This window comes from Pangasianodon hypophthalmus, chromosome 19, assembly GCF_027358585.1.
Source record: "Pangasianodon hypophthalmus isolate fPanHyp1 chromosome 19, fPanHyp1.pri, whole genome shotgun sequence".
Taxonomy (NCBI): Eukaryota; Metazoa; Chordata; class Actinopteri; order Siluriformes; family Pangasiidae; genus Pangasianodon; species Pangasianodon hypophthalmus.
The window spans coordinates 8,293,530-8,318,789 of NC_069728.1; the positions used below are offsets into that span (position 1 = coordinate 8,293,530).

Below are 25,260 nucleotides of genomic sequence, written 5' to 3' on the forward strand. Positions count from 1 at the left end.
TTTCAGACAAAAAAAACACAATGAAGGCTGCTGGGTTTTGCTGCAAAAATAAGAAGCAAGTGTGACATTCAAAGTATCCAGAAGAACTGTGGCTGGTTTTGCAAAATGCTCAGTAAAAAATATATATTTTTTTTTTCGTTAAAAAGCAAGATGTTTTTAATCCGCTTATTATTAGTCTTAGGTTATATACAAGTCCCTGTGGTTGTTACTACAGAAGCAGTAATGTATTAGCATGAATGCATTACTATAAACCTGTGATTTTACATTGCAGCCAGTGCGAATATTACAGCCTTCTGACCAATCAGATTTGAGAATTCAACAGTGCTGTGGTATAAATCTGATTAATAAAGGTGCTTCCATATGGAGCATAATAATACCATTTAAATGTTTCATGTTTTTCTAAGGCATAAGGGGACAAGCCCTGGAAATTTCACATAGTTTACACTCATGCTTAGTAAAATCTCTTGCATAAACTTGGAACATAACCAGTATATTAATTAGGGTCATTTTAGTTCAAAATGTCCAGTTCTTTTTTATATTCTATACTTAATATAGGTATTGGCTTGAAATTGGATTGGATTTGAAATAATTTCCAATCTTTTGGATGTGAATGCAAGTGACTTTGACTGACATGATCATGCACGTGAACATAGGACACAAATTTCTTTAAAGCATGCCATAATCAGGCTTTGCCATAATCTAACTTTCTATAACTTAACAACATAAGCTTGCAGAGAGCAGTTAGGATGTCAGGAATTTGCTCCATACTGGGTATTGCTCAACATAAGAGCCTGGATATCAGTGTTTTTCCAAACATGGAAAAATGGGATTGGTGTAGCCCTAATATGAGACAGTCATGTTAGTAAGTAAGGATAAATTCTGTCATGTTCTTATGTGTACAGTTTAACAAACAGGGAAATGTTATTATTTTTGGGTATTGGTGGGTGGCATCCAGCACTCTAATAATGTCAGTCATACTAATTTATTTGTTTTTGTTTAAGATCAGTTATGCTCTTACTGTAGGAGGAATATGTGCTTTTTTAGTAGAATAATTAATAGATAAAGAGCAGACTTTTCCCACCTATACTGTGCGTCTGTGGGATCTAGAGTAGTGGCAATAGAAAGTGTGAGACTTTTGGGATTCCCTTTCAGCCTGAATCTCAGCTGGCCTCTTCTTCACACTTCTGAACAAGACTCATAAGTGTATTTTCCTTCTGTCAGGACATTCCGACTGTTCAACTTAAACTCCCCATTTCTTTTAACGCTACAGTCCCTTCTGTCTCTTCACATTGATTTATCACTTGTCATACCAATCAAACAATCCCAGTAGTCCACATGAAATAAAGAAGTTCAAATCCTGTCATCAGTTTCAATTTTTATCTTATCGCAGTACAATATGTTGTCAGTGAGTTGTTAGATGTGGAAACAATTCTCCTGAATTCATAGTTCTCTGTTATACAGATGGCGCAGAAAGGTCAGTCCCCTCCATGTTGGATTTCAGTTTATTAATATGATAATTTAGTATAAAATTGCCTGTATGATTCAGAAAAAGCTTGTGACATACGCAGTCCTGGGGGATTTTTGTGTGATTTTTTTTTCCTTCAAGCGCAGGTGGAGTCCATATATTATTTCCTTAGACAGTGTCTGCCTGGTTCTATGAGCTGTACTCCTTTCCCTGTTATTAGGACAGCAGTGACGTGTACTTTACTGGGGCAGCAGAGTGAGTTTATTCAAGGACTTTGAAGTAGGTGGAAGTTAGGGATGTTTGCTTCCTCAGAGTGACTCAGAGTCAAGCCATGTTGAGCAGTCCCTATAGAGAAGCAATTTTGAAATTCACCCTTATGTCAAGGAGAGCCTTAAAGAGGTGTCCTCTGTGACCTACAAAACCCTCTGGTTTTTGGTATTGAGGAGTGATACAGTATACTTTTACTGACTAAAGTACTATTTGGATGGGATTTCTGTATATCTGTTTAGTAATGTTGGATGTCTGTAGGCTAATTATGATCGATTAGCACAGGAAAATTGATGTCTGTATAAATCCCAAAGATAGAGGTGCCTTCACAAAGTACGCTGGCTGTGATATACCTGTGCTAGAAACTCAATATCTTACATAAAACCTCCAGAAGCATTGCTTCTCTGACAAGTCCTTTTAACCTATGTCTGTATTTTATTGTTCTGTGTTTTAAACTTGGACAGTTCATTTAATTTCGGCGAGAAAGGATAGAAAAGAACACTTCCTGGAGCATGCTTACGCTAAAGAAAAGTGCAAAACCTCTTTTACCATGGTGTATAATGGAATCTTTATATTATATTACCCAGAGTTTTTCTACTGGTAAAATACACGGTAATCATTGAGGCAGGCGCACATCTGTAAAAAATGTACTGACATGACGAATTTTAAACAGGAGTAAAATGCCAGAGATACTCCAGTAATAATTACATTATCCCACATCCCCATGTAAAACTAGTCCAATCTGAAAAGGGCTTAAGCAAATGTCTAAGCAAATTTACTTTAAATGCTACAACTAGACTTTAACTGCTTTACACACTAGTACTTACAGGGTTGTTTATTAGGGATGAATACAGTACTTTTTGTCAGACTCAATATGAAGCACTGACATTGTTGATGTATGTTTTTGGGTTCTTTTTTAGATCCATGTCTGTATATTCCACGCTTTGCACACATGTTGGAATTTGGAGAAAAAACCCATGAAGTGTCCATGACTGCTCTGAGACTGCTGCAGAGGATGAAGAGAGACTGGATGCACACAGGACGCAGACCATCTGGACTCTGTGGCGCAGGTACTTAATGATTCTAGCGCTGGTGACAGCTTTTACTATTTATATGTTAAGGAAAATTCCACCCTGGAACACATTAAATATGTTTATATTGGAATTTTTGTGTAGTAGTAGCATTTCAAAACTTCACTCATTTCTCCCTGAAGTGCTTGTGAGAAAGAAATGGCTTTGTGCTGTTAGCTGGGATGAGGATGAGCATTTTAAAAGGCAGCATGTACATCTGTAGGCAGCATTTCAAAGAATCTACTCGAAAAGCACTGGTCGTAAACACCTAAAACATAGTACTATACCCCATGGACAGAACAAACATCTGTTTTCCAGTGAAATGCTTTTGACAAACTCAGAAAAGCCAGCAGTGTGTGTGAGAAGAACTCAGAAAAGCCAGCAGTGTGTGTGAGAAGAACTCAGAAAAGCCAGCAGTGTGTGTGAGAAGAACTCTGAAAAGCCAGCAGTGTGTGTGAGAAGAACTCTGAAAAGCCAGCAGTGTGTGTGAGAAGAACTCCGAAAAGCCAGCAGTGTGTTTAGGACCTGCTCCAACTCGAAATTTCATTACAGATTAAATCTTGGATGCCACGGAAGATCACAGGTTAATTGTAATGATTACTATGCAAGTTGTTCAGGGTGGATTTTTCCACAGGCACTGTAATGTTTCGCATTTCCTCATACTGTTCAAAACAGGTTCTCATTGTTGCCGGGTTCATGAGGAAAGGATCAAATGCTTCTTTCTGTCTCTGAAATATATGATATGAAGTCTACTACTGATAGAAAGATAGACAGATAGACAGATGGGTAAATACAATATATTTACAATAAAAAAATACAAAGTAGATTGATTACAAAGTAGATTAAACAAAGTTTTCTATATAAAATGTGTCACGCAAATCAGATAAAGGTGATATTGGTAAGTGATAAAGGTATATTGAAGCAAACCCATACTGTGCTTGATATGGGAACTGAGATGAGCTGCTGTGTTGCATAACACGTCTAAACTAGAAGCTCTACACATCCTGTTTTGCTGCACAGATCCCTTGGCCATCCATCTGAAGGCCAGCATTTAAGCTCTGTACTCTGCCGTCAGCAAGATGCCCACAAGACAGAACAGGAAACCAACCATTTCCATACATCTCTAGTTCTGTTTTTCTGTCTTTCAGTATCTACTTTATATTCTATATCTGCTTTTGCTACATCTGAAGAAACCTTAATTTATCATTCATCATTCACAGTATTCAGGGAAACATGGTAAATTTCAGTGGAGGATCTTGATAACAAAGGCTATCTTTTCAAGTGAAAACTGTAGCGTTAATGTCAAGGTTAAAATAAAAACAATCAGCAAAGTAAATGACCCACTCTAGTGGCCTTTTTTCCTGTTATCACGCCTCCGTGTTCAAACAGCATCTGCATCACCGGACACTGACCCACAGAAAGGCACTGCATCTTATTTATTTGCTGGTAGAAGCTATATAAAGGTGTGAATTTTTATCCTTTTTTTAACAGCCTGGGGCTGATCACGACTTTATAAAGCCTGTCGAGTTTGTGCCCTTGGCCAAATTTAATGGCAGAAAGTCATTGGCTGTTCTGTAGCTTCTCTCACATATCTTTGTGTTCACTCTGTATGTGTTTAAATGGAAGGCAGTGGAGAGCTAAAAAGAATTAAAAGCTCACTGAACTGTTATAATGGCACCATTTTAGTAAATGAATTAGTAAAAAAAAAAAAAAAAAAAGAATCCAGTGTGAGAAAAGCAGCTTCACACACAAAGCTTGTTTTGTCCAGCTAATAAACTTTATTTGATCATCTACAATGGTAGTGCAAATCATATTTATAATAATAGGATGATCGAATACAGACTATTTACATCCTTTATTTACAGACTCATAGTGAGAAAGCTCTTAAATGAAGTCCCAGTCAGTATGAAGTGAATGTATAAGTCATTATACAGTGTGAGTTAACAAGCTTGATTTGCACAATAATTAGTCATTTAATAAGTACTGTAATTAAATTAAAATCATTTTTTTTGTTTGGCGCTGAAGTTTAGTTGATGTGTTCAGTACTTCATGCCAAAACATACTTCTGGATTCTGTCTGCCTTTTTCAGGAAACACATACACCTATAGAAATCTTTGAAAGAGAAATGAAAAAGAAGTAAAGACAGTTTCAGAGTTCAGGAGTTCAGAAGTCGCAGCCTCGCAAGAAGTCGCAGCTTTGCAAGAAGTTTTAAGCATTAAGAAGATAAGATGTTTTATGTAATAAGAAATCAGTTTGCTTTGTACCCACAGCGTAAAATACGAGGTTCTCATTTATAACCTACTGATAAACCTGCCACACTACTGGGCCTCTAAAACTATACATTTATGAGGCCTTATTTTCAGTGATTTCTCACTAGTGTTGAGTAGTCGACTGAAAACATTTATTGACTGAATTCAGGCTCATGTGTTTGTGTAATGCTGCATAAAGCAGTTGTGGGCACTGAGCTATAACGCTGGCAGGAGAACCAAGCAGGCTTGTGCAGGCTTGTCTTTGTGTTTATGTGCTCTACATTATTGCCATGTAAAGGTGCTGCAGCACTCAGAAATTTCTTATTACCTGAGTAGATTTATTATAAGAAATGGATGATATTTCAATCTTCCAGCTCTGTTGGTGGCGGCCCGCATGCATGAATTCCGCCGCACGGTGAAGGAGGTCATTGGTGTGGTGAAAGTATGTGAGGCGACTCTCAGAAAGAGGTAGGTACCCCACCTTTACGTGTGAGTGGGTTTCTTTTAGACTGTGTTGCATGCTAAGGAATATGTGTAATAGGATGTATGTGAGTCTGGTGGGGCTCTGGTTTTTGGATTCGTTGCATTTTGTTTGTTTATTCTTGTTGGTTTTCAAGCTGACTTCCTCTTTTCCTATTTCCTTTAGAACTGCACTCCGATTTCTTTGGTTTTGGCCTGGCCACTAACACAACAAAGAGTAAAATAAGAAAGAATAAAATAAAAGAACTCATTTATAAAAATGCTTTATAAGATCCCTTATCTGATGACAAAGTTTACATATAATAAAATATTCAAATGCAGCTGTTGATATGTTTAGTGAGTGAGGAATGAATGATATAGAAACGCCATAATTTAAAGTAGCAGGATGTAACTTTTGGTGATTTGGTGCTGCAAATTCGAGAAGTATTGAAGACACTAAGATTGTAATGAACTCATCCTGTTATTGTAGTCTTCTACTACTAGGTAAAATATTAGGCCTAGCATTAGTAATGAGAGTGGCGAAGCAGTCTGGCAGCTGAGTGTGTGTCTATCTGAGTAGTTAGTTAGGAGGAACCACTGCAGCAAACTAAACAAACAATTGCAAACAATAATTAGTAATTATAAATGAAATGTTATATTTGTTACAGTCTCTTTAAAAGACAAAAATTTGAAAAAAACAAAGGACCAGAAATTGTTAGTTTTTCTGACAGCCACTGCTTCCAGCTCGCACCAATCCGCATGCCTGCACCAGTAGCACCGTGGGTTGGGGTGCTTTTTGTTCCTCCAGTCAGTTCTGCACATTCAGAAAAAAAAGTTCCATACTAAAGTTTTAACATAAATGCAGTACACATAGGAAGAGTAACAAGTCATTTGGGAAAACTGGGAGCCTGTCATTTTACCATAATTCTCTTCATCTCTTCTTAGGCTGACAGAATTCGAAGACACACCCACCAGTCACTTGACGATTGATGAGTTCATGCGAGTGGACCTGGAGGAGGAGTGTGATCCCCCTTCTTTCGTTGCTGGTCAAAAGAAGTTAAAGATCCAGCAGGTTGGTATTGCATAGCTCATGATAGCTCATGGTGTACATTATGCCCTTACATTGTCTTGTTACATTTCCCAGCTATTTTTTTTTAATAGAGAATTCATTTGTTTATTTCAGCTGGAACAGGAGCTGGCCAGGAAGCTTGATGAATATCAAGGTTAGTTTTCTCAACTGAAAGTCCTCTGTAGTCAGGCCTTTTTCAGCCTGTTCTCAACAGTATCTGTCTGTTTCACTTTTGTGCTTGAACTGGCATTTTAATATTCTATCAGAAGAGTGAAAAAAATACATGACATCAGTTAGGCTTTTAGGGCAATATTCAGAGTTGTGTTAAGCATGTGCTCTGAGGATTTAATGTGAAAACTGTGCACATCAGTATTCAGATCTGAAATGTATACTACAGACTTAAGCACTGTTCAGAAGTTGCACAAGAGATATGCACATGGGGGGATTCTGACTGTGGAATTTTTCAGCCATTTCTCATGCATAAGTGAGGAGCAGTATTGCATTGAGCACCACTGTCTGACAGTTTAATATAAAAACAATATGTCATGCTGAAATTTAGCTTTTGCATATTCTAAATAAACTCAAAAAATTATAGAATGCCATTTAAGGTTAATATTAAATACATAAATATGACAATATTAATTAATAGGCACATTTCTTTATGGGAAAGAACATCAAATTAATAAAAACGTTGACATTAATTTAATAAATTGACCTAAATCAACCCAAAATAGCAAATTAAAAGCATGATAAAATAGACTAAATTCTGCACATGCATTATGATTTCATGATCTAGATTTTATATCTCGTGCCTTCATTTACTTGTGCACACACAATTTTTGTTGAAAATTTAAAATTGTTGGAACATGATGTAAAAAAATTAAATAAAATGCAATATAATAGGATTTGCCATAGGAAGTGCTATTCTGTGGCTCAAGTGCTGTGCATGCTCCTATTAGATTATTATTTTAAAACTTGCCATCTTCTCCTTCAAGTATTATCATAGTAGTCTTTTTTTATATTGTCTCTTGCTTTTATGTTACATGTTATTTCACTATATGGCCGAAAGTATGTGGACACTTTACTAATCTCACCCATATGTGCATGTTGAACATCCCATTCCAGATTTAATATCTCCTTTGCTTATTTCCATCTTCCATCTATCCCTGAAAGGCAGATGCTTATGTTTAAAGGTAGTGGTCTCGATGCTAATGAAAACACAGACTCTGATGATTCTAATCAAGAAATATCAGGCAAAATTGGATGTGTGAACTACACATGGGTAATTTGTTTATTCTGAATTAAGAGCCCAGAAAATTGACCTAAGCAGGTGTGTAGTGCATCTCTGAACGCGCTTAACTTCCCCTGCATAAATATTGACGTAACTTTTGAGCTTAACTTGGCAACTCTGAATATGGCCCTTAGACATTAACTAAATGCTCCATACAGCAATCACAATATGATATTTCATATGCATGTAAGGTCATGTTTTAAAAAGGGGAAAGTACAAAGCTATGGTGTGTCTGTTAAGTCAGAGAAATGGTGTAGTTTGCCAGAGGCAGTGTTGTGATTGAGATGCAGTGCATTTGCTTGTCTCTATAGGTGAGATCAGCTCCTATCAGGATGAGATTGAGACAGAACTGGAGAACAGCAGGCCTAAATTGAGAGGAATTTATGCCATGTATGCAAGAGAAGGTACTGAACACCAGATGTGTTTTTTCAGTTCAGGTGTTTATTTCTGTAAAAGCGCATTTTTATGCATATTACAGTGTTTTTATTTTAACTCACAGTAAAGTACTAAGTACTGTTTGTTTATTTTTTTGTAATTAGTGTGTAATTTGGTAGCCACATTAGAAGAATCTTACATGCACTTAATTTTAAATTAACATGGAGAGGAAGTATAATCGCTGCTGGTGATTACATTTACGAATCCCTTCTGTCTCTCTGTTAGACACCAATGATGGCAGTCTGTCTCTGGTGTCGGACCTCGCGGGAGATGAAGACATGGAAGATGAGGAGATGGAGGCTGCAGCTCAGCACCTCAGTGAGGACTTCATCAACCAAGTGTTACCTGAACTGGAGCAGGGACCTCAGGGGGGCACAGAGGCACAGGAGCAGGGCAAAGAGGTAGCAGAGCTACCTAGTGGCTCCACCCATGTGCCACTGACTTCACTGCTTGGCCCGCTTCCCAGCGCTGCCAGCCTTGGCCTCACAGACTCTATCCGCCATTGCATGACTGAGGAGGAGGCGGATGGTGAGTGGCTGTAGTATTAGTGTCCTCCATGTGGTTCCTTTGTGTTCTTATGTTGTTAGCGCTGTTTTTTTTTAAAGCCTAACTTGATTATGATGAAAAGGATGAACTACAGCTGCACTAGTCACAAAATGGTCTGTTATTGGTTTTTTTTTTTTTTTTTGCCCCAGCTGTAAGTAGAGACCCATGAGATCATTAGAGATAGAGGCTTTGCCTGAATTCATTAATGGGAAATAGTGTTATATATTATAGCTCATAATCTGTTATGACTATGTTTAACTTTGTACAATGGTAGTTTACTTTACTTTTGATAAACAAATTATTTAATAGGTTAGTTTTACTGATACATTGCTGAGGTCCAACAAAACAGGGGTAGTTCTTCTGGATTTGGTCTGGGGGTCATGGCTGCATTTAACTGCTCTACCTTTGCTTCAAGTAATATGCACTATTTAATTCTAATTTTATCTATGTAACCACTTAAATCCATTTTATCTTGTGTTTCAGCTTCCACTGAATCGAATTTCAGGCAGTTCTTTTGGCAAATGGTCTATGTTTTATGAAAACAATCAGAGTTCATTTTACAGTCCTTCACAGTGTGGGAAAGTCAAAACCAGTGGAAGCAGGAATTAGTCTCATCAATACAACTAATCAATGCAATCTCTCCTGATCTGACCGACCTATAGCCAATAGCCTTCAGTTAGAACTCTCAGGACTCAAATGAAGTGTTTTGTCCTCAAGCACTATCACATATTTTTTTTTGTGCTATAGGAACATTTTAGAATTATCTTATAAAAAGTATTTCTTGTAATTCAGAATTATCATATAATTCAGTTCGGGGTACAATTTTTTTTTGGCAAATTCTTCCATGTCTGTTTCAGCTAGCATTTAACCACTACCAAAAAGCCTGAAATATAAAATAACAAAAATAGCAAGTCAACGTTTTATGTCAGTAATGCTTTACTGAATTAGAAAAAACATGGGCTATGTACCAGATGTAGCTAGCAGCAATGATTGTTATATGATTAATTTAAAAATGTGGAGGTGTGTTACTAATTTTAATCAGCTGAACATGCAGTAGTTTATAATTAACATTCATGTTCATATAAAACATATTTTCATACCTTTTTTTTCTAAAAAAAAATTTCAAGTGACATGTTTGCTGTGTGTGCTATTATTATTGGGATAAAGACCCCATAACTCAATATGTACATTGAGTTTTGATATATTTGATATTAGAATTGGTTAGAAATGGATTTCCCCGATAGTAACTCAACTCCTAAATCTCATTTATTGCAGTAAGCCTTCATAACACAGCACCACTAAATATCCTATTCCATATTGGGTAGTTTAGGATCTTCTGCTGCAGTTTTGAAGTTTTTATTGAGTTTTTTCCTTGTCTCGAGATGGCTTGAAGGATTACATTTCAGAAACACTCACACAACGTTGCACTGATGTTTGAAAAAAGCACTCAGGACTTTGCCTAATCCCTCAGATTTATCTGTATAGATTACAGGATCTAGAGGACATTAGTATCTTTTATGATAGTACTGTCCATATGTATTTGTTTTAGGAAACATCTGTAATGCTGAAAGTGCAGCAGAGAAAAATAATATAAAATATTGTTGTAAATGATTTCACAGGAAATAGCAGGATAAATGCATGGTGCTGGAGGCTTAAAAGTTTAACACATCATACAGGTCTTTTGTATCTTTTGCTTTGCAGTCATGATGGGCTCCTGGGCATTTTGTGTGATTAGACAAGAGGAAATCAATACATAAACGAGTAGTATTTAATTATCATATGTTGTCAGTACACTAATAGGTACAGCACATTAGCTAGTATTGATACACAAAACATCAATGAAATTGATCTTGACTTAGTTAGGATTGTAATTAAATGCATGATCCACTCAAAGAACATTAACCTTGAGGTAATGTGCCTTTGGCTGTTGTGTTGTTTGGTAAGAGGGCTCTGAAGTGTTGATGTATCATCACTTATTAATGCTCTCTTTACTAACACCTAAAAATCCTATCCAGTCTGCTTAGCCAAGCAATACTGTGTTGGTTTTAGCACCCAGCACCTGCTGGCCGTTTGAATTCACGCCATTCCCTTTTGCCCTTTGACCCTCATCTTTGCCCTGTTATTGACCTGGATTTTGTTCTATTGACTCTTTGTTGGTTGGGGCTAGCCGCAGCAGCAGAGTCGTCCCCGGGGCCACCAGGAGACCCGTGATGATGGGGCACAGCTGTGATACAGACTGGCTCTATCTGCTGATGCCGGTGACAAGGGAGTTTATGGGCTTTTCACTGAGTGGCTGCGAGCCAATATTATTCCCCATCATCTCTGTCCTTTATTCAGGGGAGGCTGATGATTCTGCAGTAGCAAAAGCCTCTTAGAGTCTCTGGTAAACACAGCTTTATTGCCATCTCCTCCGCAGGAACGAATCCACCTCCTCATAACAATAACAACAAAATGCGCAGCAGACTGCAAAATCTCAGCTCTTGCAGACACTTGCATAATGATTTGTGTGGATTATCATGAAGAGATGAGGAAAAGAGGGTTTACCTGCAGAGCGAGGATAAGGATTGTGAAAAAAAAAAAAAAAGGTCAGGAAATAGAGGCTGTTGCATTGTTGAGATGGAAGAAAGTGAAAGTGTTAGGCACAGGTGGAGAAAGTGGGCACTGAGGATTGGGAAAGGGAGTGTTTAAGAATGTGCTTGTGTGCATTTTTGAAAAAGGGGGAGCGAGAGAGAGAGTGACAGACCAAGCAGCAGTGTGTGGCACCCCACTATCTCTCTGTCTCTGTCTCTCTCTCTCAGTCTTTCACACCCTTCATCACAGGCGCAGCAAGGAAAGAAAGCACTCTTAGTTCCACAGCCTCCTTCCCTTCTTCTCATCAGTGTCTATTTAAAGCAGCTCTATTTCTGACTGGCAGGCCACTTTTAGCCCAGAAAATGGCTGTAAGTAGTTCATGCTCATGTAATCAAAATATTTTTTTTCAAATGCCAGACACTCTTTGGTATATGAATGAGATGATGTATAATGGGTCCAAATGAGGCATCGTCATGCATGAATGTGTCCAGAACCCCGATAAGAAGTGACGAGGAAAGCCTTCTATGGGTCTTTTAGCCACGGTTCCATGAACCTTGATTGAACCCTGCCATTTAAAAGGCAGCACAGACTGAGACTGATAGAGAGAGAAATGATCCTTTAAAGAAAAACTCTCACATGAATATCAGGCTCTTGACAAATAATTGAAATCAGACGCCATTTGGATATTGAGAGTGTGTAAAGACAGTAATCCTCAACACAGTTTAGCCCGCAGAACGCATTCAAAGTGCATTATCTGTTCATCAGATCAGCATTTACCAGAAGCAACCAAGCTACTAGAGTCATTTCAGCATTCACATTGATTTTACATTATTATTCCAGCGTCAGTCTATTGTTTCCGTATGGGAATTGTAGCTGCAGCTCTCAGACACTGAAGCGCTTGCGTCTGACAGGTTTCACAAATAGTAGTGGTTTCATTCTTCTGCTGAGTAAGCCTGACTCCGTGCTCCCTCCCACCCTCTCTCCCTCACTGGGTGGATGCTCTCTGCTCCCAAAAGCCTGTGCTACCTCCACTCGTGCTGTTGTGGGTAAAAAAACTAGTCTAATGGCTGCCATGAGCACTGGCAGCTGTGCATGATTTAGAGTGACGGACCCGTGGCCTGAGGTAAAGGGAGAGGCAGAAAGAGAAAGTGCAGCCGAAGAAGGGGGAACGTGTCACTGCAGATGACAGCTAGGCTCCGTAAACGTTCAGTGGATGACATTCAGCATGAGGATAAAAAAAAATACCTCCAAACACTCCAAAAAAAAAAAAAACCTGCCAAACCCTCCACAGTCCTCCGTAGTGCTTAACCTTACAGGCAGAGATAGATTGAAATGATTGACAAGATGAAAATATGCTGAGGGATTCTGGGAGAATAGCTCATTTTTTCAACTGATTCTGAAATACTAGGATTCTGAAGTATCCTCATGTAGTTGCTATCTAGCATACTAATGTCAGAAAGGTGCGGCTTTGTTTAAAATCATGTTCCCTGTATGGCTGAATCAGTTGCACCAATGAAATAAGAGGGTATAAGATCTCACCAGTATCCATAATTTCCATCACCGTGCATATTTAACACTCTTGAATATCTGTAGGGCTGGGCAGAATATGCACCCACAAAGTTTTTTTTTCCTACAGCTGTGTCAAATTTGCCTGTTTCAGCAGCCAATGGTGCTAGACATGCTAGAATAATTGACAGATATGAAAATGTGTTAGCCACCAGATTTCTGCTACAGCAGAGAAGTGTTGTAAAAAAGCTGCGTGGATGTTAATAGTTCCTCAGAGTAATAGGCATAGAGTGTGCTGCTGGCGCACTGTATGGCACACTGGTGTGTGTGCGTGTGTTTTCTGAGTATGTGTGAAAGCGTTGCCTTTTCTCGAGGATGAATTCTAATAAACAGTACGCAATAGCTGAGCCGTGACATTTACACATATTTTATCTCGTATACCCCTTTGGCTCTTCGGCACAAACAGTGGGAACAAGCGGCGAGGTTGGAAAGAGGTTTGGGAGGTTGTACTACCATACTGCACTCACACTTTCCCTGTGTGGGTATGAACGTGTATGAATACAGCTAAGCCTTAGCTTTAACTGTAGACAACATGATCCATGTATATATGAGTCTGAGATTTTTCCTGTGTTTGTAATACTCTATCACTGTTTTATGTCTTTAGCAGCCAGCTCTATAAATATTGTCTTTCTGAGTAGACTAATTTTTATGTTTCATCAGCAGCGATTACCCTAAATGACTTTAGCGTGTTTTCAGTGCTAGTTCGTCTCCGTGCCATTTTGCATCAAACTTATCTATTTATTTGCATAACGATTCACATGACAATCATGCAATTTGAATTATGCTAACTCATGTTCACAGGCATATTAGAGTATTCCATAAAACCTGCTGAATTCCCAGCATTCAGGCTTCAGCTTGGAGATTGTTCTCTGTCTTATCATGCACAGCATGTTTGCTGTTGTTTAAAGATATCCCCCAGCTACAAGTAGCAGTTTTCTGGCTCTTCTTGTGCCACTCTGTATTACATGCAATGCAAAAACATCTCAAAACAAATTACATGATTCTGAGCCTAGCTCAGCCATTCCCACTGCTTGTTATGATGATGGCTGCATTTCTCCAGATCGCATTTGCTCAGCCAGGTTGCTCAGCCTGTGGATGACCTTCAGGTCCCTATGTATGGAGACCTACGGAGCAACCCTGGTTAACTCTAATCTGCTGCAGAAGTAAGCCTAATTGCTTCCGTGCTGTTTTTCCTCCCTCTATTCTTTCAGCTGTGGCTGTGCAGTTGCTGTAAGGAGCTGCTGTGATTTGCTCCACTGAGTTTGATATGTGACAGCCACTGCAAGCCCCATCGCGTACTCCAGTGTGCATGCACCAGGCCATGCTTGGGTGAGGTTGCCACTGCCAGATTGTCAGAAATATTCATACATTTATTAGCTAGTCCAACTGGGAAAGTAAAAGCTCCAGTGTGCTGCCCACTTCCATCTTTTGGTTGCTTAGAAACTGACTAGGCTTAAAAGTGGTAGCTAATGTAATGTAATAACGTATAATGAAAATATAATCATTATCTTGTTCTAACAAATGTGTTTTAATGTAGCACATTGTGTTTGCGCCATCAGCTAAAGCAAGCCATTGACCAGCGTTTCAGCTATGAGGTGTCATGTTCTGTCCTCACATTTCACATGAAAGATATTACTGGAGTATGTCTCCACTTTCTGAATGCGACTGTTACTTATAGCAGGAGAGCTTTAAGTCGGCTTTGTACCAAATATTATGCTCGCTTTTTTCAGTGTTTCCACATGTTCCTAATTCTGAGAAGACCATCTGTCATCCATGCATGCTAATTAATCCCTGTGAAAACTGTTCTACTGTCAAAATTAATTGCATCTCGGCACCGATGTGTGTAGTGCAGCAGGAGGTGGGATTCAGAGCGAGTAGTGTGCGCTTTAGTTACAACTTAAACATATGTTACATCAGCGTGAAGCAAACTAAGTTTAAACATACACACCAAACGAAAGCTTGCTTTTACAAAAGCCAATAAGGAGTAAGTTTTTTTTTCATTTTCTGGTTGTTAAACTATAAATAAAAACTAATAGCCCAGATACAACATCTTCTTGTCCCAGGAACCCAGGCTACTGGTTTGTCCACCCATTTAATGGGTTTATTCGCCTGGTTTGAATAATACTGTCAAAATTATCAACTGAATCATCACAGGTCAGTGAGCATCTTGTTTGTTAAAATATGATTGCAGTAATCGTTCCTCCCCTTTGACCTTGGGAGAGTCTAGCAGCAGCTGATAATGACTCTTTCTACTGTGTCAGGGAAGCTGTAGCTACTGATAACATTGCACAGTGCTTATCATGTTACAAAAGTGGAAGTGTATGCAGTCAGTGTGGTGTTAAATGGATCTGCATTGACTGATAGCTTTAGCTGTACTGCACAAGAGCAGGACCTTCAACTGACACTGGTGGATTTCCAGTGAACTATTCATGATAGTGGGCTTTGGCAGTTTCAGGCTTTTTTATTATAATTGTAAGATTTTCATTGTGCGCTTGCTATCACGGAACGATGGCAGGCTTTTGACAGCTTTTATTTTTTTGTGTCTCTAGTCTCTTACAATCTGAATCTGAAATGTCTCCGACTCCACACAAGCAAGAAAGGGAACGTAAGCTGTCTGGCAGACTGTGACCCAATTTCCTTCCTCATCCCACATGTAAAATCAGTTCTTCTTTGGAGCTGCTGCTTTCTTCTAGTTGTTCCTCAGTCTAGCTGTTCTTTTTGAGTTCTTGTGTATGTGTGTGTGTGTGTGTGTGTGTGTGTGTGTGTGTGTGTGTGTGTGGTGTCGGTCATGGTGAAAGCACCACTCAGTTTGGATAATGAACATCTGCGGAGATCCTGATCTGCAGAGGCTCGTCTAATTCACAGCAATATCGCAGGTTGGCCCCCTCATGCTCCTCTTGCCGCTCTTAATTATCAGGGAAGAAGCTTTTTCTGTCACAAAAGACTTGCCTGCTGAATCTGAATGTGCCGCGCTATGCTGAACTTAAGATTTCGCATTGGAGTTTAGCTGTGTATCTGTATTTAGACATTAGGTAGAAATATATTTATAGGAATTATTTTCATATTCCACATGCAGGTAGCAAAAATATTCAATATGATTAATTTGTAGTAGTGATATTCACAATAGGATACTTGTTGTAAATGCACTGGTGTATTTTAAGTACGGGTGCACCAATTTAATTACATACGGTTAGTGTCTGACCGATGCTGACTTGATATTGGATCAGCGTCCGATAGGGCTATGCAATTCACTGTGATCGTTCAGGGATCATTGATTTTTGGCTTCCTCAATAAATTAAACATAAACCATTATATTGGTAATCTAAAATTAGCTAACGAGAACATTCTGGTAATTCAGATGCATTACATTGCAAGCTTGTTGTTTATATGAAACCACAGACAAAGGCAATGTTTTTCAGCTGGTAAGATGATAAGTAATAGGATCATTGCATCCCTAATTTTGAGAGCCAGTATTTTTGTTTGCTTGCTCGGCAGTGTGTTTTGTGATTTCTTTTTCTGTTTCTTCACCCCCTTTGTACTGAAATGAACGCATCCCTCACTGTAAATGCTAACTGTGTTTGTAGCAACAGACAGGTGTGTGCTCTGAATAGGTCGCGATATTCTATCATTTTGCAGTACAGAGTAGTTTTCTATTTGCCTAAATGTGTACAAAGAGCATAGATATAAATACAGCTTACAGTTTCGACAATTTTGAAAAAAAAGTTGGAAGACTATACGAAATCCTTTGATATTGCTTTTTTTCCTCATTTTTGCCTATTACGGGTAATTACTGAGCAGAGATGGCAGGGGCATGTGTTATTGACAGAGCTGCACATAAGTGACGCTACTCCTTAATGAAATGGAAGTCTAATTAGGACTGGAATTCTGTGACTTCCCCCCCTTTGTTGTCTCCCCGGCCTCCAGTCAAGCAGGCAGATGATTCTGTTTCATTTAAAAATTAGGTACTAGGCTGAATTATCTCCCTCCTAGTGTGGCCTGGTGATAATCACTAAATCATGCTCCAGGGCATTTGTGGGTTAATGGAAAAGCTTGCCCAGAAGACCAGATAAACAGCCACTGCCTGCTTTTTATAAATGTCATCTGCCATCTGCCCAGTGACACCTTTCACTTGTGCCTTCCAAAAGGGTAAAGTCGCTACTGCGTCAGTGGATTATGGTTAGCCCATGTTCTGTCCTCTTTATGCTCGGTTAACATAAATTGACAGTCAGCTAACCTCTTGCTAAACCCAATTCACCCGAGGTATATTCCAAAGTCACAGGTTTATTATTAGAAAGGTGAAACTAAAACAAATATATAAAAAGCTGTTACTCATATGTAGTAATTAAAACAGCAGTTTACAGTTTAAAGTAAGGAATGAAACAAGACAGAATGTGCTGTTAAAGGAAAATAATCAACGTCATGGTGGTGTGATGTGGCCCAACATGAAGCACATGTCTATAACCACCGTGAAGATTATTTTCCAATAACAGAATGTCCCAAAGTGTTTTGTTCCCCTTATACCATGGCAAAGTCTCATTATGACGTGAAAGTAGTCTTTTGATGAAGGGAATTTTGAAATAAAACCTGCTAATATTAATTAACGATCTGTGTAATGTGACAATGTTATTGTGAAAATGAGTATGATGAAATAATATCTTATAATAATGAGGTCAGTATTATTTAATATGTTGACTCATTTATATATTTATTGTTGCATTTACTCATTTTATTATTTATATCATAGTCATATTTATTTAATTTTGACTAAAATGGCATTCTATAGAAAAGATGCGCTTGGCTGGCTTGCTGTGTCCCAGAGGAAGCACATGTTAGCCTTCACCCTTCCTGGTTGGTGGCAGTAGTATGATAGGGGAGAGCTGGTCAGTGGGTGGAAATGGGCAGGTGACCAAATTGTGGAGAAAATGTGGGACATGGTCGTGATGAAATACATCATTCTTAGGGATACTAATTATAAAACTGTAAATTAAGTAGAATAATATATCAGCTCATGTTTCTTTAGGGCGTTAACTAATATATATATATATATATATATATATATATGCCTTTTTTCTTTCTGTGTCTGCAGAGGACAAGTCAGATAATGGCGAACTTGATCTGGAAGGCATCGACGAGGATGAGATCGAAAAGGTTCGTGTCTTATGAAGATATGAAAGATGAAAGAGATGTTCTCAGTATTACATGAAACATCCCTAATGCCACTCCTATCTCTAAGCTCCTACAGCCTGTTAGGTGGTGATGCTGTAATGCATGTTCACAAACCTGCTTGCCTGAACCCTCCGCGGGTTAATCAGCTCATTAAAGAACGATTTGAGATCTTGCAGTCTTGATGTGTAGCATTACCCCTTATCAACACTGCTCTCCCCCTGTGCAGTACATTCTCAATGAGAAGGAGGTGCAGGCTAAGACAGAGCTGTGGATGAAGCAAAATGAGGAGTATCTAAGGGAGCAGAAAGGTAAGGGAACAGAGAGATGAGCTTAACACTCTCATTAACACACACTTGGTTCTCGCAGTACAGATGGCTATCAACCCAGCAGGTGCGAAGCCCTGAGAAGGGGAGCGTCTGGGATAAAAATAGAGCTTAATGAAGTGAAGGGATTTTTTTTGCTTTAAAAAACCATTTGGTAAAGTGAGTTAGTACCTGTGAGCGAATTTCAAATCAAATTTCAGGATATTTACCTTCCTCAAGTATTCAAATATGAATAAATCTGAGATAAAGCATGCTTCATTATGCTTAAGTTCAATTTGTTACATCAATTTGTTACGTCATGTAGGTATAGCATGAAGCCTTTTTATGCCATTATTGATTTTTACCTGCTTTCAAGCCTAGTGCTAGTCTATAGTGCTAGTTTGCATATTAGAAAAATACAACCAGATCCAGAATTATTGGCACCCTTGATAACGATAGTCATAGAATTCTAATAATTAATTGAAGTGAATTCATTATATAAAAAAAAAAACTGCATTAAAAATCTAACGTGTAACAGAAAATGTATCACAAATACTGACACCCCTAGAAATTCCTATGAACATAACTGAAGCATGTTCCCATTTATAATTTATTGCTTTAAGTTCACCTGAATGTTTAGGGACTCTTAAGTCTTAAAACCATGATATCCTGTTTCACTGGCGTATAACTATGATTTGACACAGAGGCCAAATTCCCTTAGTCATTCATCAGCATGGGGACGATTAGAGAATATACAAATGAAATGACCCAAAAGTGTGTTGACCTTCATACATAATTCAATGGCTATAAAAATGTCTACATGCCTGAAACTGTTCCTATCCACTGATTAATTAAGAAGTTCAAAACAACTGGACCTATAATGAACCGACATGGAAGAGGACACAAGTCTATTTTGCCCCCCCACACAGTGAGAAGGATGGTTAGGGAGGCAAAAACTTTCTCCAAGGATCACAGTTGAAGATTTACAGAAGACGGTAGCATTATGGGGGTCACCAAGCCTGGAATTAGACATGTCAACAATCTATTGGAAAAGCGTGCTCTTTTATCTAACCACAACATAAACACCTGGAGTTTGCAGCATGCTACTGGAACTTTGACTCAAACTGAGTTTTATGGTCAGAAAAACCTTGTTTACAACAAAATTAAGGATAGTTGTACAGAAAAGGTGATCCTAAACATGATCCTATTAAAAAAAATGGTTATTGATCACAGAATCAAGCTTTTGACATGGCTGTCCCTGTCTCCTGACCTAAACCCCATTGAAAACTTGTGGAGTGTGCTGAAAAGGAGAGTCTAGATGGGTGGACTTATGACCTCAGAGGATCTAGAGAGATTGAGTGGTATCAGATTCTTTGCTTTGTATTCTCTGATCTCATCCAGCATTACAGGAGAAAATTCAGTTATGTTGGAAAAGGGAGGTTGCATGAAGTACACAGTGGTGCCAATAATTGTGACAGATATGGTTTTTTAAGAGCATATTTAATTCTTTAAAGGTTTTTAATTTGCTTAGAATAAATGCACTTATATTAAAGGTTAGATTTCTCTCATATTTTCATTGTGAGATTTTATTTTATATAATTAATTAGACATTTTTATAACCCTTTTTACCCATCTTTATTAAGGGTGCCAACAGTTCTGAACATATATATATATATATATATATGTACTTGGAATGCTGCTCAACCAATCAAATTGGTGACCCAGAACTAACTGTTTTATAATACACAATATAGACTAGTGCTGCAAAAGAAAAAATAAATAAATAAAAAACCATCAACTTTACTTTTATTTAATGTCTACTTAATAACCAATTTAAAATGGGAAAAGAAATAGATTTTTAACATTAAAATAGATTTTAATGTTCAATCAGCTACTATGTAGCGCATAGTAACTATGAGTTTAGTTGGTTAGTGTTATGGTTAGTGTTACAGAAACCTGATATCTCGTGTAAAGCATATGAAGACTTAATTTATTACAGTATCCACTGTATTTTATAGTGTCATATCATCCAACACTATTATGTATTTTTCCCTGATTCTTTTATTAGCTAGTCTTTGCTGTATTTACCCCAACATCTGCATCCAACAAATCCTCTGAATTATATTTGTTCTGGTCTTTTCAGAAAAAGAAGAGAGGATAGCTAAGGAGAAAGAGCAAGGGATCTATAAGGAGAAGGTGAGTGTATCATGTTTGTGACAACACTAACCTGGAGTCCTGGCCCTTGCCCTGCTCTTGCGCTAGTGTCCTCAAACACATCCCTGTCCCTGGGATCCACACACTGTGCTGTGTGCAGTTAACTTCTTTATGTTGACATCTGCACCGCTGGACCTCTAATAAGATGCTGAGGACCTGGTCCACATAGCACGTACAGAAGACAAGGCTGTCATGCTGGGATTTGCTCCACTCTGAAACATAAACTCTGGCTTTGGAGATCACTCCTGATAATAGGAGCTGAGTCATTTTTACAGGCTGCGTGTTGATATCTGTGGGGTTTACAGAATTTTCTGCTGGCCCAAACAGAGGCAGTGTGCAGTTAATTTCCGTGAATAAATATATGTTTAACCTTAGAGCCTTATCTAGGCACTGCAAAGGTGTGACATAAATCTGTTCCTGTTTCAGTAAGTTGGAGGATTGTCTGCAGTGCAGAGAAGCTTATCAGTACTGATTCTTTATGTATTTTCCATTTCAGAGCTTTGTCCTTCCAGTTTGTCTAATTCTCTCTCTTTGTGACTGTGCAGCCCAAAAAAACATCCAAAAGGCGAGAGCCCATTCGGGCCAGCACTGCAGGAGAGGCAATAGAGAAGATGCTGGAACAGAAGAAGATTTCAAGCAAAATTAATTATGATGTACTGCGAGACCTGAACAGCAAAGGCAGCAGCAGCCCTGCACATAAGACAGAGGAAGAGTCTGGTATTGTCCCTGGACGTAAGAAGCTCACCCGCCGCAAGAAACAGCCCAACAAGAGCAATCTGGGTCTGGCCAAGCCTGCAAGCCTCATGGGGAAAAGGTGAGAATTAACAAAAAGAGATTCCTTTCAACAGTGTGAGCTGTTTAGTGATTGCTGTTTTATGTAATAATGGGTTCATTTGCACTGAAGGAGCTTGCCCACAATTGTCTACACCTGCCTTTCTATAGTAATGCAGCTTTTATTGTGTTGAAATACTTCTTTTGTATCTCTGACAAAAGGCAAGATCGAAAGGTTCTCGCTGTCCTTGATAGAGTACTTTTTCCTTGTCCGTCTATATAAATTTGTCTTGCTTTGGCTGACCTTCAGAGTCATTTCCACCAGGAGAGACCTCGTCATCAATTCTGTGCCAGTCTTTTCTGTTTGCTGTCACCTGGCACCCTGCGCTGCTTTCTCTGAGCTCACCCCTTCCCCAATTAATAGTCATCTAGGGCTCCATATATCTCTGTAAGAAAAGTAATGAATCTGTGCCAGACAGAGTTTCACTGAGGGTTCTCGTTGTGTGATTTCTCCTCCTAGATTTGTTTCATAAATAATATTTACTAATTTCATTTTTGTCAAGAAGACTCAGAAATATGAACTGCAGTGGAGGTCTTTTATTTCAGACTTAGCAAAAGCAATTAAATGATCATTCTGCTCTACATTTTCTGGTCACATACAATAAACAATATGTAGAATAAAGGCTGTAGACTCCTTTATGTGCTTCCTTCAAATATCCTTGAGCCGTAACATTATCAACATAGCCTTTTTTTTGTCAGGGGTTTAGGCAGCAAAGTAATAGTTTTCAACAGCTGAAATTAGCTTTGAGGTTTTAATAATTTTTTTTGTCCAGAACAAAAACAGTTTTGCTATTAAAAATAGATGTAATGCAAAAATCACTTTAGCCCCCCTGCCACTAACTGGCTAAGGCTTATTAAAAGGTATTAAATTATGTCACGGATGGCACGTGTAACAAATTTGACAATAAACTCTAATTTAGTTACAGGTTTGGTTGAGAGAAAATGTTTCGTTTCGTTTCGTTTCCCTCCTGCTGGAGCATGGGAAATCATTTAATGAGCTGTTGTGGGAGGACAATTTGGCCTTGGTACCTTAATTTCTTATACCAGTCAAACTTAGCCATGGTTTATTGACAAAACACACAAATATTTTCTTCACTTTTGCCTGTGCAAGAATTAAGTGTTGAAAGAACTAAAAACTATTGCTTGATATCTGCCACTCACTCACACTGAAGGATCTCATTTGCATCAACTTCATGTTAATGCAATACATTTCTTAACCTCTGTGTATTTATTTTGCATATTTACTCTGCAGACTAAGAGCAGGGAGACAAAATCTGTTTTTGTATATACAAGCCGTTCCTTACACGGTTCCTTAAACTGAATGACCCCACACCTCTCTGTTAGTGTACCCAAGAAAGCAGACACACTGTTTCAACTCCACCATCCATCACCCACACACACACACACACACACACACACACAGTGCCAGCCTCCTACAGAGGCTGCAAAACCAAGCCCACTGCATGACCTCCATACTAACAGAGATGGAAAAACACTTCTACTGGAACAGTATGGCATAAATGCCATACAGTACCTTTCTTTTGCTCTCTTTTTTGTCTTTCATCCCTCCCTGTATGCACTACTGCATGTTGTTAAAGGTTCTGAGTCTTTAGTTCTCACAGAGTTCAGCTTTTGAAGTGCAAATCTGAACTTGTTGAGGCAGGAGGACCTGCTTATGGATCCTCTATGCACATAACTCAAAGAGACTGACAACGCATCCAGACATGTCTCCTCCCAGAGTACTATGTGATGCTTGTCTGATCTTCATGTTACAGTATCTCCTCCTGCTTTTAAATCATAGCCAAATTTTGCCATGTTAGATAGCTGAGAATTTTAAAAACAGAACTCTACTATATCTCTGGGACTTTCTTGCCTAATGACAGCATGGCTTGAGATTTGGATATATTAGCCTAAGGTTAGAAAATAAAGGTAAGAGTTGATGTACGTGTGTTTGTTTTTTGACAAGGGGTGTTAAGTAAGCTTTGCATCACATTAACGTCACATTGATGTTGCCAGACATAGTTCCAAATGCTCCAAGAACAGAGTTAGCCTGATGCATTTCACAGACTGTTACAGAGGCTTCTTATTCCCAGTGGAAATGCAACATTTACCACAGCTAATGTCATTGTTTCCAGTCAGCTCTAGCTTTTCATCCAGCATTGCTCATCCTGCATTATGGGTTTGGCTACTCATCCCCCACAGCAGCAGATTCAGAACAGAGCTTTCAGCCATTAAACTCAGACATCATTTCCAAGCAACCAGTAGTGGAGCATGCCACATGGTTGATAGTGGTGGAGCTCCATGTCACCAAATCCCTGAAGCAACTCCCCTAGTAACCAGAGCAGAAAGGGTGCTGGGTTTTCTTATAGTCTGGTCATGTTGAGCCAGAGACAGTGTGGCCTCTAAGACACATTGAGAGTGTGACAGATTATGTCTCAGAAGGCTTTGCCCTCCCCTTGACAAAGCTTCTGCAGCCATGCTCACCAGCATGAAAGGGATGATACACAAGAAAATTCCTATTGCAAGAGACAGGGAGAAGTCCATGGATTAGCATGGATTACAAAGATGAAGAGGCACAAATAGAGCATAAAGGGAATCGTGGAATTTTATCCAACAGTTTTACTAGCTAGACTTCATTTTGTGGTCATGACCACTGGTCAGGCTTTATTCTCTGGGTCATTTCATGCCTCGCCTCTGACCCAAAAGGCTTTAGACCAGATTTCACAACGTGGAGCCTTCTATTGTTTAGGGATGTAATTTATCAGTGGGCTGTGGTCTGTTAGTCTGGAGGATGCATGGTGGTAGGAGTCAGGGAGCCACTTCCTGCTGATGGGAACTACATCCCTTATAACAGCTGGATGTTGCAGTTTTTGTAAGCAGTTTTCTCTGGGGAACTTAAACATGTAGATTGAAATTGTGTTCTATGGTAACTGATGACCCCATTGCCAACAAGCTTATCAAGTAATGAAAGCAACATATAAGCAACTTCACAAGCCCCTAAATGAATTAGCAGTGACTAAGTGAATTACACTGAAACAATAAATTCTGGCTAATGAGGACCAGAAAGATTTATTTCAGTAATGCTAGCTGGGATCCCCAAGCTTTCATTTATAATCATTATTTTGATTCCACTTTTGTGATTCAATTTAAAGTACATATTCCTCCTCTGCTCAGCAGAGATTAAATGGATCAGTTCAGCAGCAGGTTAGGTGCATGGTGAACAGTTAGCGCTGTAGCACCAAAAGGCCATCTTGTAAACCCTTTGAGCTTTCTCGCCTTGCTTTTCCATCTGCTCTTTAGGTGCTGAGGGAGGTTGAGTCAGTCACATTTCACATTGCTCAAGCTGTCTCAGCAGGAGCCCTCTCCCACTCTCTTCTCCACTAAGCCAGACTAGACCTTGTCTGTTAATGGAGGCTTATGTCTCCTGGTGGCATCAAGAATCTGTACGCTCGCTGACATGAGCGGAGGTGGCAAGAAAGATCCTCTCTACTCTCTTGCTCTTTGGGTTTCGTTGTCGTTCTGACCAGATGCAACAAAGGGCATCACGATGACAGCGAGAGCTGTTACCAAGCTGCACAGTCACACACGAAGAGAAAATTGGTACTTCCTTTACAGCCACCCTGCACAATGTCAGATTCTTTGTGTGATCAGTTTAGGGCATATTTACTCCCCCACACTGTTTTGTTCACTTGAAGGCAGGGTGGTTTTAACAGCCTCCACAGTACACGCTTGTGAGTGTATGTGTGTCAGTGAGTGATT

At 38.9% G+C, this 25,260-nt stretch overlaps 1 protein-coding gene across 3 annotated transcripts in view; it reads left to right on the top strand.

Annotated features, from left to right (window-relative positions):
- Positions 1 to 25,260, top strand: part of brf1b (BRF1 RNA polymerase III transcription initiation factor subunit b) — a 62,927-nt gene that overhangs the window by 22,099 nt on the left and 15,568 nt on the right. For all 3 annotated transcript variants that reach the window (XR_008305262.1, XM_026944508.3, XM_026944507.3), the window contains 10 exons: positions 2,653 to 2,802; positions 5,426 to 5,519; positions 6,456 to 6,582; positions 6,694 to 6,733; positions 8,182 to 8,274; positions 8,531 to 8,833; positions 18,075 to 18,136; positions 18,381 to 18,462; positions 20,600 to 20,652; positions 21,216 to 21,484. Coding sequence is in view for 2 of the 3 variants with exons in the window: in XM_026944508.3 (XP_026800309.1) it covers positions 2,653 to 2,802; positions 5,426 to 5,519; positions 6,456 to 6,582; positions 6,694 to 6,733; positions 8,182 to 8,274; positions 8,531 to 8,833; positions 18,075 to 18,136; positions 18,381 to 18,462; positions 20,600 to 20,652; positions 21,216 to 21,484 (1,273 nt within the window). In the remaining variant the exon portion in view is untranslated. The remainder of the gene's footprint in view (positions 1 to 2,652; positions 2,803 to 5,425; positions 5,520 to 6,455; positions 6,583 to 6,693; positions 6,734 to 8,181; positions 8,275 to 8,530; positions 8,834 to 18,074; positions 18,137 to 18,380; positions 18,463 to 20,599; positions 20,653 to 21,215; positions 21,485 to 25,260) is intronic.